The sequence below is a fragment of the Ptiloglossa arizonensis genome, chromosome 5 (genome assembly GCF_051014685.1).
Source record: "Ptiloglossa arizonensis isolate GNS036 chromosome 5, iyPtiAriz1_principal, whole genome shotgun sequence".
In the NCBI taxonomy this organism is placed as follows: domain Eukaryota; kingdom Metazoa; phylum Arthropoda; class Insecta; order Hymenoptera; family Colletidae; genus Ptiloglossa; species Ptiloglossa arizonensis.
Genome location: NC_135052.1, coordinates 14,946,048 through 14,965,360, shown reverse-complemented (window position 1 = coordinate 14,965,360; position 19,313 = coordinate 14,946,048). Strand labels below are relative to the sequence as shown.

The following is a 19,313-nucleotide window of genomic DNA, read 5'->3' as shown; positions in this document are numbered from 1 at the left end:
AAAATACCCGCGATTTCGCACGATTCTTTTTCACGAGCCGATTTTAACATCGTGACATCGTTACGCGCGTACCAATAGGAACGAGTTCGATGTACCTCGTTCACAAATATCGAATAATACGCTTCGAGCGCATAGATCGTCACTTTGGTCGATTCTCGTACCGAATTCTTACGCACTGTCGCTTTCACGGTATCCAAGAGGCAAATATTTATTGTAAAGAGCGAGGATCTCGGTCGAACCACACCCAACGATTCCAAATAGTAAACACAGTTAGAAAGAACAACAACGAACTCTCCGTCGCGTTCAACGCGCTCGTCGCAGCGTATCGATGAATCGTTTCCAAACTGGGAAACCGTTCAAAATTTTTCGTCTCGTTCGTAATCAAAAATTGACAACGTTCGATTCTGGAAGGTCCGGTGTACGTTCCGTGCAGCGATTATTTCGGCGTAAATAGTTTCTCCACGGTTCGTGTTCGTTGCGAGCGCGATCTATCGACGATTGCGATACGCAATTAATGTCGTTGCGAGACGTTGCGCCAATGCGGTAGTAAAATGTCCGAGTGTGTTCCATCGTTGCGTTTTTCATCGTGGAGAACGATTCGATGGAAAATAATCGAGTCGCGCCCCGTAGTGTCGGCGCTGGTGAATCCGTGCACGCGAGGAGGATTCTTCGGACAGCGTGGAACGCGTGTTTGGATCGCGCGCGATCGATCGCGTTGACGATGATTCGCTCGAGGAGAATTTTCGTTAACGGGGATCTCCTCGATGAAAAATCGGGGCGAATCCCGGATCCGGTCTCGGTGATTTCGATGCTGGAGAAGACACGCGGTCCGTTGGATCCCCCGTCGCGTCGTTTCTCTCCGTTCCTCCTCCGCGGAAGGAAACCCCGAAGGATCGATACCACGGGGTGCTCGCGAACACGCATGCGAAGATCGGGAGATGTGGGTGGAGCCGTTTCGTACGGCCATTTTACGTCACCCGCGATTCGTTTCGAAAGCGATCGACGATACGCGTCGTCGACGAGCCGCGTACCGCCGCGTTCCCTGTAATTTTTCCACCAGGTGTCCGTTTTTCTCCCACCCAGCGGGCTCTAGCGCGCGAAATTGCGTCGAATTTCGCAAGCGGCGCGATGCGCCACTGGAAATATAATTGCAACGATGGAGAAGCTGAGCGAGCGAGCGAGCGAGCGAGCGGCTCGGCGGGTTTTCTATTTGCTTATTCTTTCGTTGGAAGTGTGCAGGATGTTTGCACGCGCGATGCCTAGAAAAAGTTGTCTACGTCCGTGTGTTCGCGTTCGCGTTCGTGTCTCTCGCGGTTTCTTTTTTCTCGTTCCCTCTCCGTCCGTCGTGCCGCGCGTAACCGCGCGAGCGAGAAAAATTGAAAAAGAAACGGGACGATAACGACCGTAGGAATTAACCCCTCTCGATTAGCACGATCGTGAATTACGCTACGTGGAAACGCTTCGTCGTTGTCGTCGTCGTCGTCGCGTTGCGTTGCGTTATTCGGTGTTCGTTTTTCACCGCGCGGTTTCCCGCGCGACGAGGTTCCTCGTAAAATTCCACGCCCGCGCGATTACGTTTACGGTATTTTTCAAACCGTCGATTTATGCGCGGTTACTGTTCGCTCGTTCGCGGTTCGTCGTTAATTTACCAGACCCGTCCAAATATCGTACGCTACCCAACATCGTAGGATGTGGTATCGCTGGAACGGGATTCTTCCGCGGAAGCTTCGCGACTCAACTTTCGCCTCGATGTACGGGGTGTCCCTCTAAACGGGTATCACCGTTGCGAATTCACGAATAGACGATACATATTGCGTCTCGTGTAATTTCCCCGAGGTATTTTTGCGTCACGGCTGCGAGACATCTGCCACCATGGTTAACTGCGCGCAGCAGCCACCGCCGCCGCCGCCGCCGCCACCGCCGCCGCCGCCACCGCGTCGTTCCCTCGTATCGACATCGCAGACACTTTCTCCTATCCTGGCGATTAGCAATCCGGGATATCCAAAAGTCATTAAACTCCGTGAGAACGTGTATCTATATCTCCTCCGCGTGCTATCCGGCAGGAATCGCTTGCAGTTTCGATTAGCCTTCAATCAAAGCCGCCAGAAGGACGCGACTTTCTCTTAAAAACTGTCAGGCGTCGTTCGCTCGGTTGACTTTTACCGACACCGATACTTTCAGGGATAAACGTTGCAAATCACCCTGTATTATTCAGACTTCGTCGGTTTTAACGTCTCTGTCCCGGGGTTCGAGCGCACTTGACCCCGTGTAACGTTAATTTGTTCCGCGAATACGGACGCGTCGAACGTACGGAACACGCTCGAGGAAAATTGCGTTCCAAGAGTTCGGATTGCTGGATATCTGGTTTATCGGGATACACAGGGATCTCGCGTATCGAGTGACACGAGAAGTGTCGCGTGCGCTTTTCTCGACACTGTACTCGGGACTGACCCGAAGAAACTAAAGGAAACAACGGGGAGAAAGACACGGATCGTTGTTGCGTTTATCCCCCGCAAAAAGAAGTAATACAAGTGCGATACGACGCGATTCTACGGTACGGAACACTTTCGATCGAATTGGAACGCGCGGTAAAATCGAAGAATCCGTTTCGAAAGATAGAATTTTCCCGAGTCTCGGTTTCAAGGATTCGTCGGACCGTTGGACGATACGGTAGAGCCTCCCGTGGGCGAATCGACAGAGTTGCAAGGTATTCGGATAACGGAACGGTCGGTGTACCGAGATTGTACTCGGTTCGTTGGAACGGAATCGAGGGTTCTCGCGATCGAGGATTCCACGTCCTTGGGACGTGGTTACGATCGCGGAAATAATCGAAGGTAGGCGCATTCGGCTAGGGCTCTCGGCTGGAGGAGTACCGTTGCCCGTTCGATCCGGACACGGTCTCGAAAGGGTCACCGTAACTCGGCAAAATCGCGAACCAGACGCGAGAAAGTACACGCGCGGTGGATCGGAACGATCGGTTCCGCGGCTCGTAAAATTTGAAGACGTCGCGGGAACGAGCCAGTCCGCGACGATGGGTCGTTGGGACGCGGTTCGGGGTCGAGTGGCTCCGCCGCGCGAAACACCGGGGTCAAAGGTAACCGCGAGGAGAGCTAGAAGCGAATCTCCCGAGCGGAGGAGAACCACGACGAGCGTGCTCGTTCGGGACAGACACACGAGAACGATCCCCCGTGAGCGTAAGTCATGCTTCCACCGGTTACGAAATTCATTCCAGCGTGTCTTCGCGAGGCAGGATAATCCTGGCGTGCCATCGAAAAGCCCTCGGAGCGTCCTGTGCGCGCCACTGAATGCAGCGGGGCCGCATTGCAGCTGCACCCACGAGTCACAACATCCTTCGTCGTGTCGTTCCCTTCTCTCTCTCCTCTCGTTTTCTCCTCGTTGGTCGTGGTGTCACGCCGCGTACCCTTCCCACTTCTTTATTCCACGGCGCCTGGATGCACACACGTACCTACGTGTGCATACGCGGTGCACGCCGAGAGAGCAAAGGAGAGTGCTCCGGCCGGAGCTAAGCCGGTCTCACGGTAGTTCTTCGGGGTCAGGGGGCGATATACCTACCTACCTACCTACCTATCAGGCTGGCTGCTCGAGCCTGCGTGTCGCAAGCGGCTCTCCGTATCCTCCTTCTCGCTCTCCCTCTCGGTGTCTCTCTCCTCCCTCGCCGCCCCGACGTCGAACCTCTTCTTTCACCTCCTTCGACACCGTAAGCCGCACTCTAACCCGGACTGCGAGCCGCCTCTCGGCTCGCGAGCTAAAACGGCTTTTGTATTCTTATTGCCGCGCGGGGAATCTTTTATCGAGAGAGGTCAATCCACCGGGAACGTATCTAATCTTTCCAGGGTATCTGGACAATTTGTTTCGCCTGGGTTTCCTGGTCCCGGTTGCCACTTTCACAAATCCTCGATTCGACCTCTTCTTCTTCTTCGTCTTCGTCTTCTTCTTCTTCTTCTTCTTCGTTTCGCGGGTTTTTCGATCGCGGACCGTTCGCTCGACGATTCGACGCGTGCGTAGGTAGATCTCGATCGATCCGCGAGCGGACTTTTTCGATTTCGAGTCGAACGTTGCGCGAAGACGATCCACCGATCGGTAGCTTCGTTTGGACTTTCGGAGACGCGGCGCGGATCGTTTTACCGGTGTCCTTCGAGAGGAGAGAGACAAAGTCTCTCGAAGAAGAAACGACGTAACTTTCTATATGCTCGATTTGTACGGGAATACGTGTGTTTAACGAAACGATTAGCGTCTCGCTTATTCAGCCGGTACATCTTGATCCTACACACGCGACGCGACTCCTTTGATCCGTTTTTCGTCGGCGCCGGTGTCCACCTGTCCGCGACGAATTACCGTGCCGACGATAACTCGACGGTCGTCGAACCGGGACGATAACCGAGGATAAGTAACGTATCGGGTGAAAAGGATCCACGGTGATCCCGGGACGCGAGGATGACTCGGGAGTCCCGCGTCTTTTCGTACCAGCGCACCTAATTACGATGTCATCAATCTCTCGCTAAATTCAACGCTCGGGAGAAAGCTGCGCCGGGCTGCACACGCTGGACCAGTTTTAGACTGCTCGCTACCTGGAAACTTTCAAATTAACTCGCGCTACGGAATCGGGGAACGTCGAGACCGCGATTCACTCGACACTGCCGCAACGAGTACCGGAAAACACGCGACATAAACCGTGTTCGCGTAATCGACGAAACGAAACGTAGAAAAGTATCGTAGACGTTCCACTTGTCGTCGTCTATCGATCGTCGAAACGCCCCGATCCGCGAACGGATTCCCGAGAAATCGTCGCTGCTCCGATTCGAAGATCCTCGACGCTCCAATACCTCGAAATCGGAGCTCTCGCCACGTTCGATCCTTCGAAAAGGATCTTCCAAGCATCGACCGACGCTACTTACTTCGATCCTTCGAAATCGGGACTCCTCGAACTCTTAGGTCTAGGTTACTCGTCGATCGGTAATCCACCGGATTACCAAATTCAAGTCTCGCGCTTCTTTTACGTCGCTAATTCGCCAACTCGTCCAAGCACCCGCAACAACCAGACAGTAACCGTAACCTACTTCGAATCCTTCGAAATCGAAAGACACTGTGTGAACTCGCTACGGGCTAGATTGCTAAATTTGTGCGATTCTCCGAGCAATCGATTTCCCAATTCCGCGAAAAGACTCGGACGAGCTCCACCCAGGATCGATCCTTCGAAATCGGAAGACACCTCGAACTTAACGCGAATCTCGTGACCCAGTGTCCACAAGTTGGATCGCCAAGTTCGAGACTCGGTCTCTCGACTATCTCTGCTTCGAGTCCTTCGAAATCGAAGTAATTCGAAATCGATTACGAATTCTATCGTCGAATGTGCACTGTTCTCTCGCGGTAGCTTCTCGAATATCGCGTACCAACGCCACTCGTTGTTATCTCGCGAAATCGGAAGAGTCTAAAGTTTAGGCGAGGTGTCTTCGATTCTCAAGATTCGTAGAAGAAGCGGGATTTGAGCGATCCACGCTGCGAAACTTCCGATTCTGTATCGTCCACGACATCCGGCGCCCTCGATCACCGACGTTGTCGTCGCGCGATCGATCTCCCGCGAGCGCAACAAGGACGTTCGCCGCGAGACGAAAACGTTCCGCGAGACGGTATTCGAGCGGAAAGCCGAGGACGATCCGGCGCGGGACTGTCGCTAGTTAGCAGTGAAAGGGTTAATTACGATCGTCCGAGCCGGAGAGACGTCTGGCTCGTGTGGGCGCAACCGAGGCGAGCTCGAATCGAAGATATCTCGGTGCCGCGATTATGTGTCGTATGACTCCGAGACACGATCGGGTCCTACTTTCTCTCGCGCACGCACGCGCCCGTGCGAGCGCTCGCGCGAGTGCTCGTTCGTTCGGCGCTTGAAACGCAGTTAACCGCGCCTCGCGTACGTAGACGATCGTCGATCGTCGTCGATCGCTCGATGCCGCGAAGGTAACGAAGACGACACCTATGAGCAAAACTCCGTCTATAAATAGCCGGAACGTCCGCGTACACGATTTTTCCCGCGAAACGTCGCGCTAGAAAGATACATACTCGCCGATACGATGAATTATTCATGAAGGATATCAATTATCGCGGCGCGGTGTAAAAGCTCCGCGCCGTGAACGGGAGAAAACCGCGCGGGACCCTCGTTGCAATTAGCCGATAATTTATTGGAATTTCATGCCTAATTGTGGCCAACCGCCTGTACCGCGCTCGATGGTACCCGACGAGCCAGTGACGTCATCGACGCTCGCGAAACGAATAGAAGCACGGTTAAGTAGGCCGCCACGACCGCTAAAAATCCCGCCAAGTTTCGTCTCGCGCTCAGTGACTCGGACCGAGAGCCGAGAGCGTCGCGCTTCTTGGCGATTCCTCGCGGGACCACTCGCTGGAAACTTGCCGCTTCTTCTGGTAGACAACCGATCCCGCGATAACGCGCCGCGTAGACATCTGTTCTCGATCTACGAACAAAATCTCGTATACGACGGAATTGCGTCAAAGCGGCAAAAACGATCGAGCAAACTCGCTCGCGATGGGACCAACACTAGAACGATCCACGAACGATTCGTGTACGGAACAACCGACAAAGGGGATAACTACGATGGACACGGAGAACAATTCCGGACCAACTCGACGCGCAATGTTTTATACCTGGTAGAACGATATTGAACTCCAGCAACGAGAATCGTTGAAGACCATAGAATCTTTGGTACGCGATCTCGGTGATTCGAATTCGACCAAAAGTCCGATCGTTCGAGTCGAGTACCTATGATGAAACCCACTGTAGAAACGTAGACGATTTCTGTTCGTCTCTTGTCGGGTGATACGCGAGAGCTTCCGACTCGTGAGACGCCACGAGAGGAAACTCGACGCGTATCGATCATTTTCGATCTAGGATCGGATCGTTGAACTTTGGCGACGGAACAACGACGAACGAAGCGTAGAATTCACCACGGGACTGGTCATCACGAGCCACATGAGTTCAGTAGCGGCGAATACCGAGAAACGAGGGTAGATACCACCGTAGTTCGCGATCTTCCGGGGTTACAAGCGAAAGGAAGCTTCGGTACGGTACGCGCGGATACTCGTGGTATCCATTTTCGATCGGTGACGAATCGTGAATAACTCTGAAACAGAGACGACTACTTTCTCGCGGTATCGACGACGGTGCGTGCGGTTCTTGCGCAACACACCTCGAATTCGCTGAATTCCTGCGTTCGGCGCAATCGGGCTCATCCTCGTGTTTACGCGAGAGACCGCGACAATGCCGCGTTTCTCGTTCCTCGAGGGACGCGGACGTGCGCGGCTTCTTGGGCGCGGTTACCGAATAACTCGTCGGTATCGTGCAGCGATGCACAAACAGAAGACGCAATCATCTCCTCCAGCCGCGCACGAAGACGTATCTTGTATCAATGAGCTGTTAAAGGCATCCTACGCTCATCGCGAACCCAGTTCAGCCGGCTTCACCTACGCGAGACCGAGACGGAATAGTTGCGAACGGGATCGTTTCGGGGATCGGTCGAGGGGTACCGGGAAGTAACCAAAGAGAATAGACTCGGTAGGATGGAACGATCGCTCGAGACCACCGAGTCGGTTGTCATCAAAATCTCATTATCGCCGCGAGATTATCGCGAGTAATTTCTAATCGATTGGGACCACCGTAATCATTTCTCCATTAGTTTACGTTTCTTTTTTCCATCCGTCGTCGAACCGTTGGCTGTCATGGCGTATTGAAACAGTAGAAGAGGTCGTTCCGGTGTCCGAGTCGATAATCGGCTCAAGGTGTCGATCGTGAGTCCATCGACAAGGTCGCGGAGTTACGTCAGGACTCTCGTCGTTGTTGTCCGATCGTACGTGGAACCGATGCCGTGTTTAGGATCGAGTTCGTTTGTGTACTCCTCGATATCTCGTTCCGTGGCTACTCCGAATAGATCGGGTCCCATTGGCGATTCGAAACTTTGGTCATCGGGACCGTTGACCCTGTACGCCACGAGAAACCGGGCTGACCGGGATCGAGGATGAAAAGAATGAAAAGACAGACCCGTGTTCCGTTCGCGAGGAACGGTGCGATCAGGATCGACTTCGATCGTCTACTCTCGAATATTAAATTCGTAAACTACGTACTCGATTCTATCGCGAATTCAAATCCCGCGCCACGGTGAGCATTGGTCTCGTGTGTCACGGTTAGATAATAAACGTTTCATCGAACCGTACATTCTCCATTTTGGAAAACGAAACCACTCTCCGAACGATCCGATAGATCCCGAGGAAAAAGATTCGTACTCGCGATCAACGGTGCACCTAAGCGCCGAAGCTTGTACTTTGGATACTTCGAATACGCTCGGTCGCATCGATTGATCTCTGGACTGGCATCGTTAGCCTGGAACGTCTCGAGTAACTCGGCTGGGTTGGAAGAGAGAAGGAGGCAAAGACCGTACCGAATTTACGAACGACTTGGGATCCAGCTCGATCGTGCACCGACGAATCCCGCATTCCGTATACTCCGAACGAACTCGATCCCGTCGCTAACCCGAATCCTTCGCCACGGTGACCATTAGCCTTGTACGGCTCGAGAGACCGCGAGCTGCCCGAAAGAAAAATAGTCGTACCGTATTATTTCCAATCGACGGTGCATCCGAGCACTTTAGACGTTTCGAGTACACTCGGTCCTATTGGCCAATCGGATCTCTAGACGGTGATCGTTAGCGTCGCGCGTCTATCGACGACTCGGTTAGGTTCGGGAGGAAAAGAAGGGGATTCGAAGAGCGCGCTCGATCGACGATCGACCGGGATCGAGGCGGATCGCGAACCTCGTATTCCGGATACTCTGAACGGACTCGATTCCATCGCTAACCCAAATCCTTCGCCACGGTGACCATTAGCCCGGTATGGACCGAGAGACCGGGCTACCCAGGCCTAGGAGGGAACGATCTCTACTGTATTTGCAATCGACGGTAGACCTAAGAAGCAGTTTAGGTATTCCAAACACACTTAGTCCCGTTTCCAACCAGATCTCTGTACAGCGATCGTTAGCCTCGTACGTCTCGGTTAACTCGGCTGGGTTCTGTAGGAAAAGGAGCGCGGTGGAGTGCTCGGTTCGCGATCAACGGTGCACCTGAACGCGTACGAGCTGGTACTTCGGCTACACCGAATACACTCGGTCCCGTTGGCCAACTCGTACCGTGTACAGAACGATCGTTAACCGCGCGAGTCTCGAGCGACTCGGCCGGATTCGAGAGGAACGGAGAGGAGGGGGTAGGGCCAAAGTACCATAGAACCGTGCAACTCGGGATCGAGTTCGATCGTGCAACGACCGAGCACCGGATCTCGTACTCGGTGTACTCTAAATGGACTCGATCCCATCGCTAACCCGAACCCTTCGCCGCGGTGACCATTAGCCTCGTACGCCTCGGGAGACTCGACTGGCGAGGTCGCGGAGGCAAAACGAGGAAGCAAAAGAACGAACGGGAGAAGGGAAAGAGTGGTTAATTCACGAGAGCAAATCGACGAGGAACGGAGGAAGCGGCGGAGTGCGGCGTGCGGCGTGCGGCGTGCGGCGTGCGGCGTGGCCGCACGTGGTGGCACGTGGAGAGGCGTGGTTCGTGGGAGGGACGTGTATACCGCTGTAATCCACTTGGCACACGCTGTTCGGCTAACCCTACTCTTTCTCGTCCGTTCGCTACCCTACCCTGGCTACCTCTACCTTTACCCTGCCTACGGTGCTGTCGGCTAACGTTGTAGAGTTAATCGAGTCCTTCCGTGCACGTGCACGCGGCTCAGGTGCAGGCTCTCTTTCCTCTAGTATGCGCAACCGTAGGTGGGATCGGTGCCGCTCTCGCGGCCTCTCCTCCGCGGAGACGCCGATCCCCGCTGTCCGATAGGGTTCATTGTTTGGGAGCCAGGTATCTTAATTGGCAGCGACCACCTTACCGGTGCGACCGACAGGTTACCGCCGTGGAAAAAGAAAAGGTTAAAGGTGGGAGAGAGCGGGACCCCCGATCTCGCGTTTCAAACTTTTTCGTGAAATACGCTTCGCGATGTTTTCGAACCGTGGTTCGTCGACGTAACGACGAACCTTGCCGCGAATTCGCTACGAAAAGGTAACGAAATTTGCGCGGATCGTCCCTCGTCGTTGCTGGTCCCCCTACCCCGTTCTTCTCTCCTTTAATTCGCCGTAACGACGTCGCCGCTCGCGTCCAATCGCGACCCGCACTCGACACCCTCCGCGCGGATTCGTCCACGGTGCGGAATCGTTTACGAGCAGCCGGCACGACGCACGTTTTACGACCCGATAATCGCTGGGTGGTCCGTTCGCGTTCCCAGTCTTCGCGAAATTAAATCGAAACGTCGAGCTAGGTGTCCGTGACTATCTCCGATTCGGATCACGAGCGACTCGGAAGGACCGTGACCGAGACACCCCTCGAGAGAGGAACGCATCTGTTTACCGATGTATCGCGTTACCCTCGTTTATTCGTTCTAGTTCGGCCCGGTACGAAACAACGACGTTCTAGATGCCCGATAACGGGACCAGGAGATTTATGTTTACGCGCGAATCGATATCGAACGATATACTCGTCGGGCGGGAACCCCGCGAAAGGGTGGCGAAGAGTACGAACGCGACTAGGTGCGACTCGGAACGATTAAAATCGAACGCGTTTCGAGGTTCGTTCGACGAACAGAACGTAAGAGAAAAAATTAGAGAGGGACGAGCGTCGTCCTTGTCGACGGGAAGCTAGTCATCCCTCGGGCGTTGGGGATAATATCGCGTAATAATAATCGAGGGGGTATGGTGGCTGGCCGTATAGAACGGGCTGGGTAGTATTTTAAATGCCAATGATTTCATGTCTCCCCGGGGTGTCGGAGCGAACCCTATATAGGACGAAACGTCGACGTCGAGGACCTCAGTCGACGACGAGGATTCGACGACGAGTACTACGGGTTTCTGGACAGTGAGAGAGGGAGGGGGTGGCCGGGGGAAAGCAACGACGATCGCGGAGAGGAGGTTCTCGAGACAGTGAAAGTGGTTTCCGAATTTCATCGGAATGCCGTCGGCCCGATGGCGGCCCGATGTTGGTCCAAATTTCCTCGTACTCGCTGGAATTGGTGCGGGTCACGCGACTCGACGTAACGATCTCGCGCGATCGCGGCATCGTTGACCGAATACGCGTCCAGTCGGTTCGCAGAGATGATCACCATGGACGCCGGTCACTCTCAGTATCGCAGATATTGTACGTAGACCGCCGTACCAGCGTATCTCTTTCCCAACTGGCGAAAAATTTCTCTTCCGCGAGAACGGACGTCGAAGGAGCGACGATACCCTACCGGGTGTATCTTAACGCCGGAAGTGGTCCGTATATATTCAACGCGGCTCGCGTCGCAAAGTTTCCGCACCGAACGGGACCGCGACCCGTTTCGTGTCACCGCGAACAATAAACGCGTTGCATTTTCTAGCCGGCTTTTCAAACAATCTGGAACGATGTCCCCGATGGGTACACCGTCCCGCAAACGTCACCATTCATCCGCTATTTTTATCGGTTCTATTGTGGGTAGCAACCCTTGCGATTATTGACTCGGCGAGAAAAGAGTTTATCGTCCGGCGATCCGGTCGATCACTCTTTCACCCCCTCTTTCGCGTTATCAAGTGGAAAAGAGTCGCGATGCGGTACGAAGCTTCCGCGCGGTACCACGGTATCGACGGTAATCGTTATTCCAAAATCTCGAGAAGAAATCGGGAATTTCGGACATTTCGATCGACCTCGCGTGTAAAGAGTTCGCGTTCTCCTCGATCTCCCCGTATGCTACCTCTTTCCAACTCCCTGTAGCGCACTTGAAAGCTCGTCGGACCGAGCATCGCCCCGATCGTTGAAACGACGAAGAAGGTACTCGATCGAGGATGTTTCTGTTGCAGGGCAACTCCACTCGCCGAACGGCGACAGCGATAACAGCAACGGTAGCCAGCGTGCGGTGGCTGTTACACGAAACGACGTAGAACAGCAGCAACAGCAGTCGCACCGGCAACGGCAGCAACGGCCAGCGACAGCCACCGTTCCGATTCTCTCTTGCACGAATCACTCTTCTACGACCACGACGACCACCGCCTTCACGGTAGCGTCAAGTATGCTTCTTCTACAGACACAGGTGAGTTCGCCGATGGTAATCTCGCCGCACTCTCTCGTCGTTACGCGGAAACTTACCGTGTGGATTTTTTTTCACCCCCGTCGCGTCCAGGATCGATAACCCTCCCCCCTGATCGATCGATCGTTATCCAGGGCCGGCGAAACGTCCGTTTGTTAGCGCGGCGGAATTTATGCCGTCTGGCAACGGCCGAACTGGTAATTATCCCGTTGGTTAGAGGCCTGCGCGGGACTTTCACTATTTCAGTATCTTATCCGCCGTACACTTCGAACCCCGCGAGTCTAGGCCCGACCTGTAACAAGATCTGCCCTCCTACGTTCCGGCGGTTCTCGATCGTCATCTGCGCTCGCTTATCGCGCACCATCTGCATTCCTGCCCACGTACCCGGATCTCGAGTGTCGTCCTACCTGTTTCTATCCCTACCTCGACATCCCGATTTTCCGTCTCGGTTTCTCGCGAATCGTCGAGGTACCCGGTCGCGCGTAATTAAACAACCGGGGCCCCCGGTAGTTGGCACGGTGCCGCGAAATCGGCGTTGCGCCTCGCCACCGCGTCGACCGGTGTCGTAATTCCACGGAGGAAGTGTACCGTTGGGGGGAGGCTAGAGAGGGCAACGGAAAAGGGAGAAGGAGAGCCAGGGATCGGCGGTGCTTTCAGGAGGCCATTTGGAAGGCCGTATAGCCGCCACCACCGCCGCCGCCGCCGCCGCCGCGGTCGCGGAAGGCTGAGCTTTCGATCGTCGGCTTCTCTCGGGGGAGCGATGAACGAAATGTCAGCCCAACGCCGGAACCAACCTGGCAAATTGAATATCCAACCCCCCTCTTTCGACCCCTTCCACCTTCCCCCTGTATCTTTTCCGTGGCTTCCATCGTTTTCCTTTCCTTTCTTTTCTTTTCTTTTTTCGTTTCTCTTCTCCCACCGTCGGTTTCTTTTTTCGTCGGGTCACCACGGGATCGATTCCGACGAGATTCGAGCGTTTCTCATCGATTTTTCCCTGCGGTACCGGCGTGCTCCCGTATTCATACGGTATATGTCGCGCGCCGTTATCTCTCTCGCCGCGTTCGCCTGAAATCTATTCGCGCTAAATGTCAGTCGGATATTCGTGGCACGCGTTCGGCCCGACGTGTATTATTTATAACAATCGTGAGCGGCGATACATCGTGGGACGAAGCGTCGCGATCCGTCCGCGCGGGTAGGGGGGTTTTACACATCGATGTCGGCGTTGTTCGACAACGATGCGTTCGCGCGGGATAATGGAATCGCGTGGAACGACGACTGTGTTCAGGGACAACCGGCGAGAGCGTATCGACGTTGCGTTAGAAGGGATTCGAGAGAAGCGGCGGTTTCGTTCGACGCTTCGACGTAGAAATCTCAAGCGAGGCCTGTCTACCGTTGAGTTATAGACAACACGCGATACGGGCCTCGCTTCGCCAGTCCTCCTCGACGTCCTCACTGCGCACCTCGACTGTACATCGATGTCCCGACACGGGCTGCAATTGTGGTCGAACAATGTTACCGCCTTGCAGTCGAGTGCTTCGATTTGCCGCTCGCGCGGCTCGACCGGGGCTGCTCGACTTCCTCGGAACCGCGCGAAAAGTGAACGAGTCGTTGCCTTATCGTTTTATCACCGACGTTTCATCCCGGTGTACGAATACTCTCGAGCGTGTCTCGTGCGTACACGAAGTGAAGTATCTCGCCACCGTACGAACAACCCACCGAGACCTACGAAATCGTCGGGTTGCGACGTATCGAAACATCGAACGGGTCCCCCGGTGACGAGAACCGCGATCGAATAGGATCTCGAGTGCGACGATCCTTCGAAGAACGATCGCGTTCCTACGCGATACCGCGTCGGTGGTCGCCGCGTGGATGCACCGCGTTTAATGTCGTCATCGTGGTTGCGAATCCCCTCGCGTTCGAAAAGTGCAACGTTCCACGCCGCGGGTGAACCGAACGACGCGTCTGCACGACTAGTACGATACTCTCGATCGTGTAACTTTGTTTTCGATGATCGAGCGAGAGCAGCACGGACATTTTCGTCATTTCGAAATCGGTAACGAACCGAGCAACGAAAAACGATCGCAGGATCGTCGTTGATGCGAACAGAGTTGCGCAAACGAAACTGTGCAAGCTCTACAGCTTCGATACACGGGGAACAGTCGTGGAATCGTTATTCGCGTTACGCGTTCGATGATATTCTCGGTTGAAAATTATTTTGAAAACGATCGATTCGGAAGTCCCGTAAATCCAAGCCCAAACGAGCGTGTGATCCGTTGAACCAGTATACGCGCCAACATCGAATCGGACGATCGCGCGAGCGGTCGTTAACGATATCGGCGAGTCGTTGTCCAACGTCCAGGTTGTCCAACCGGTGGTGAACGTCTGTTTTCAGAGCCCCTTCGGATGTAGTACTCTGGCGGATTTGTTGAGCGCGTCGTACACGGACCCTGCGGATGCGGGAAGTCTGCCGGAGGAACTGGACCCGTTTCCGGAACTACAACTGGGCAATCCGCAAGGTGTGCCAACCGCCGACGAGTCGGCACAGCCTCAGCAACCAGTGCATCATCAACAACCACCGCAGCCGCCTCCATCGGCAGCGCCTCTTCCCGAAGACGTACAAGCGGATTCGCTTAGGTTGGTCCATTTTCAACGTTCTTTTCGTTTATCGAGAATAGAATCTCGCTACGTTCGCCTCGTCCTTCGAAAGACCAAGAACGTGTACCGTTCGAAAAATCCTAGATTTTTTCGTTTCTAGATTTCGAAAAATTTAGAAACTAAAGAAAGTAGCATTCGTGAGTGCGGTTCGTCCGAAAGACCAAGAACCGATCGAAAAATCCTAGAAATACGATATTTCGAAAAATTTAGAAAATAAAGAAAGTAACATTCGCGAGTGCGGTTCGGTTTATTAAACTTTACACATTGTCCGATAAGATCGTGCTTCTACGGCGAGGTAACACGCACGAAACCACACGGTGAACGCAACAAAAGCGTACGTTCGAGAACGGGAGGTTCTCCAGCATCCATCGATCGTCATTTTTTCTTCGCTTCGAAACGCTTCGAACGGAATTTCCCTCCACTATGACGCGAAACTAAAAAACTGGCTCGAAAGTTGCGGAAAATTGCAAACTCCAGTGTCGGGAAGATACATATCGCTGAACGTTTCTCGAAGAATTAGAATTCCACGGTTACGTTGGAAACCGTGCAACTTATCGGACAGTCGCAAGGATTCGACAAAGTGAAAACGATAAACGATCGTCGAAGACCGTGGTCTGTTCTCTCGTCTCTGCGTAGAACACACGGGGAGTTTTACATCCGAGGGAAAACAAGAATCTAGAGGAAGTCTCCCAAGTGAAACGTCCAAAACATTTACGCTCGTTAAGATAGATGGCCAGAAATCGGTTTCGATTCGGTGAAAGTGCCGCTGGAAAAAAAGCGAGGAATATTAACGCGAATGTATTCTTTCGTATTGTTTCTTTCCGAAAGTAACTCTTTTCGGAGCGGATCGTTCTCCAAAATTAATTACCACGCTTTCCGTGGTCCAACACCCCCTTGGTCTTTCGCGCGACGTACGAGGACTGTTCCCGGGTCAGAGATTCGAAATTCACGGCGGTATCCGTTGAATTTAATTATTCTTGAATTTTTAATACCGAAAAAAAAAAAATCACGGCTGACGTTTCGTTCGCCGTTCGAGGTTATTAACGGTCCATTGACATTTAATCTCGATCGGTTCGACGCAGCTCAACACCCTTGCCGAGCTTCCAAGAGACCTACACGGCACCGCGGTACACCAGACAAGAGCTCCAGGTCCTCGGGATCAAAATGGACGAGGACTGTTACGACAACCCGGTGTATCCCTGCGGCACGGGTCACTATCCCACCGAATTCTCGCCGACGATGCCCTACCACGATCACCAGCAACAGCCGCAACAGCAGCAGCCGCACCACCATCATCACCATCACCCTCACCAGCAACAGCAACCGCCACCTCCTCAGCCCCAACACCATCATCATCATCAGGGTTACTTCGCGACGGAAACGGCGCCAACACCGACCACCGCCGTACCGTCACCCTCGAATCATCGACAGGATTCACCGTACGGTGCCACGGTCAGCGTGCCCATGGTGTACGGACCACCGCCCACCATAACCGGCGGTGCAACCCCGGTAGCGCCCACGGATCTCTGCCTGAACGTCGACAACGTCGTCGTCGGGACCTCTCGGTCGCGGAGGGCGTCTTTGCCCACGCAGAGGTCGGAATCCGCGAGGTAAGAGGGGAAACGTGTTCTTCCATCGAAAAAGTTCTCCCTCCCATTACGAAACACCGTACGTTACGCCATTGTGATCTTTAACATCGTCGTTCGCGTAATTCGATCGGTGACGACGTCCGAGTTTAATCGGGTCGTATGTTAATCGCGTCACTTACGTCAAACGCGATCTCTATTTCCTCGTTTCAGTAATTTAATCAATTAAATACCACGATGTTTTCTCACTTGTCTGCGATCCTTGGAACGTTTTTCTTTTCTTCTGTTTTTTTTTTTTTCTTTTTTTTCACGCGTCCCTCGTTTCTTACGAACGGTTTACCATCCTCGATAAATTATCCGTCGAATACGAGTAATTGTATAATTTCTTTTTATCGTATCGTCGATTGGTTCTTTCGTCGACGATCTCGGGAGTAGAATTCGCGTGCATAGCGTTTTCTCGAACGTTTCTCGTGTAAGAACCCTATCGAAAACTGGCGATCACTCGAATATCGAAGGTAACGAAAGTTTTACGTGTTTGTCGTTTGAAATTTTTCGTATCAATTCTTCACGATTTCCGACAGAAGCGGAAACTAACGACAAAGTAGAATACTCGCTTATTCCTCTCGTTTTTCATTCTCGCGAAGAGCTATTTGTCTTTTCAATCGCAATCGGCGTACGTAGCGTTATCATCGATGCACGAACGTAAAATATGCAATCCTAACCATCCCCTTCGAACATTACTGAACTCGAAACGATTACTGAACTGCCTCGTTAATTTTCCATCCAGCGAAGTGTCGTCCAAAGAATCGATCAGAAACTTTCCTTCGTACAGAGAAAGCGGAAATTAATTTTTGTCGCATTACGTTAAAATCGGCAATGAACCACCTCAAACGTTCTTCCTTTTCGAACCTTCATCGGAGCATTTTCGTTTGGTTTCGAGAAGAAAGATAATTATTGGACGATTAAAGTTATCATTCGAAGACAATTTGATCCTCGGGGCGGTTCATCGTTACGTTCGATGCAACGTTCCGGGAACAGGGATTCCAAAGAATGGTATTTTTCCAATCGACAGTAGTAGCAGCACAGAGTCTCCGAAAGCACGTAGCGGCGGTACCGGAAGTTCCGTGAGCTCCCCCTCGCCCGGAAGCGGAACGAGCAACGAGCGAGCGCCACCGAGCCCGAGTCAGCTCTGCGCGGTCTGCGGCGACACGGCGGCGTGTCAACACTACGGGGTGCGTACCTGCGAAGGGTGCAAGGGCTTCTTCAAGAGGACCGTGCAGAAGGGCTCGAAGTACGTGTGCCTCGCCGAAAAGGCTTGCCCCGTCGACAAACGCCGACGGAATCGTTGCCAATTTTGTCGCTTCCAGAAGTGCCTGATGGTCGGCATGGTGAAGGAGGTGGGTAACAATTTAATCGTCGACGTTCCATTCGATCTTTCGATGCACACGATCGCATTAACCGCATAATCGCATACAACCGAGCTGCATTTTTCGTTTACACACAGATAGACGTTATCGAATACCAGCGACGCGTTTCTCAGCTTTCATCGTGTTACCGTGTTTCCGTAAATTTTAACTCGTCTCCCAATATCCACTCATCGGAAGTAAAATAATTTCTCTTTTTTTTATCTTACTTGCAAATTTCGAAAAAGCAAAGTATTTAAAGGTCACGAAGCATTTAAAGGTTAAATTAAAAAAGAGAAGAAAAAAATAATGCACGATAAAAGTGCATTTATCCGTGAAGAAGACGTAACGAACTCTTTGCGACGCGTTCGAGCGCGGTGTGCGAAAAGATGCCCTTCTGACGCGCGAGTTATCCGACGCGTGGCTCGTTACTCGTTACAGAATAGTGGACAACTATACTAGTCCACTCTCGTTTCTTTGTTCGAGTGTCGAATTAAGGGACGAAAGTTAAAAAGAGATACGTTTAGAAGTATATGGCTGTAAATATTGAAAATTTCTAAATATTGAAACAACACATTTTGCTGTTCCTTTTCAATCGTATCTGTATGTATCAGAGGCAACGGGAAAATACACTTTGAAGTAGAATAGAAACAACTCTCTTATTTTTCAATTTGTTTCAATCCATTTTTAAAAGAGAACGCGCCTCGATTCTATACATCCGATTCGATACTCCGCGTTTCGTCCCTTCGCGTAAAATCGGTGAACGCGCGATTCGTCGCGCAAGAGGTCTCAAGGGGCGAGTAAATTCTATTCGAGTCGAGAATAGCGGAGAGAATTCGAGCCTTGTTGTTGAATTCTCGACGTTACCGCGTTGCGGGCCTTCGAAGAGTTCGTTGTACGCTTCGTTCACCGAGAGTGGGGTTCGCTTTCGTCTGGTCGACGAGAGTGTCGAAAACTATTAGAGGGCTGTTCGTTTCGCAGGTGGTCAGGACCGACTCGTTGAAAGGTCGTCGCGGTAGGTTACCATCGAAGCCAAAATCACCGCAAGAGTCACCACCGAGCCCACCGGTGTCCCTCATCACGGCTCTGGTGCGCGCACATTTGGACACCACGCCCGATCAAGCGAGCTTAGACTACTCTCAGTATCGGCAACCGAGACCGGGCGATCCACCGATCACCGAGGCGGAGAAAACGCAACAGTTCTACAATCTTCTCACCACCTCGATCGACGTGATACGAAATTTCGCGGACAAAATCCCCGGTTTCACGGATCTGTTGCGGGAGGATCAGGTTCGTGTGATGGTTCTTTCTCTCGTTGAACGCGAAAGAGAAACTATTGCGCGTCGCTATGCAAGTAAATACGACTCGCGTTGTATTGTTTATTACGTATCGATCAGCCAGACAATATACGCGAAGAAGCTTTCGTTAAAGAGATCGATAGCTTGTACATTTTATAAAAGGTCAATCTTGACGAGCCAACGACACGTTTAATCGACGGTCTGATTGGCCG

At 52.7% G+C, this 19,313-nt stretch overlaps 1 protein-coding gene across 3 annotated transcripts in view; it reads left to right on the top strand.

Annotated features, from left to right (window-relative positions):
• Window positions 1–19,313, top strand: part of Hr38 (Hormone receptor-like in 38) — a 74,502-nt gene that overhangs the window by 53,063 nt on the left and 2,126 nt on the right. For 2 of the 3 annotated variants that reach the window (XM_076311475.1, XM_076311473.1), the window contains exons 2-6: window positions 11,933–12,162; window positions 14,552–14,793; window positions 15,897–16,424; window positions 17,473–17,797; window positions 18,785–19,093. In XM_076311475.1, the coding sequence (XP_076167590.1) occupies window positions 11,933–12,162; window positions 14,552–14,793; window positions 15,897–16,424; window positions 17,473–17,797; window positions 18,785–19,093 (1,634 nt within the window). The remainder of the gene's footprint in view (window positions 1–11,932; window positions 12,163–14,551; window positions 14,794–15,896; window positions 16,425–17,472; window positions 17,798–18,784; window positions 19,094–19,313) is intronic. The other variant, XM_076311474.1, reaches the window with a different exon arrangement.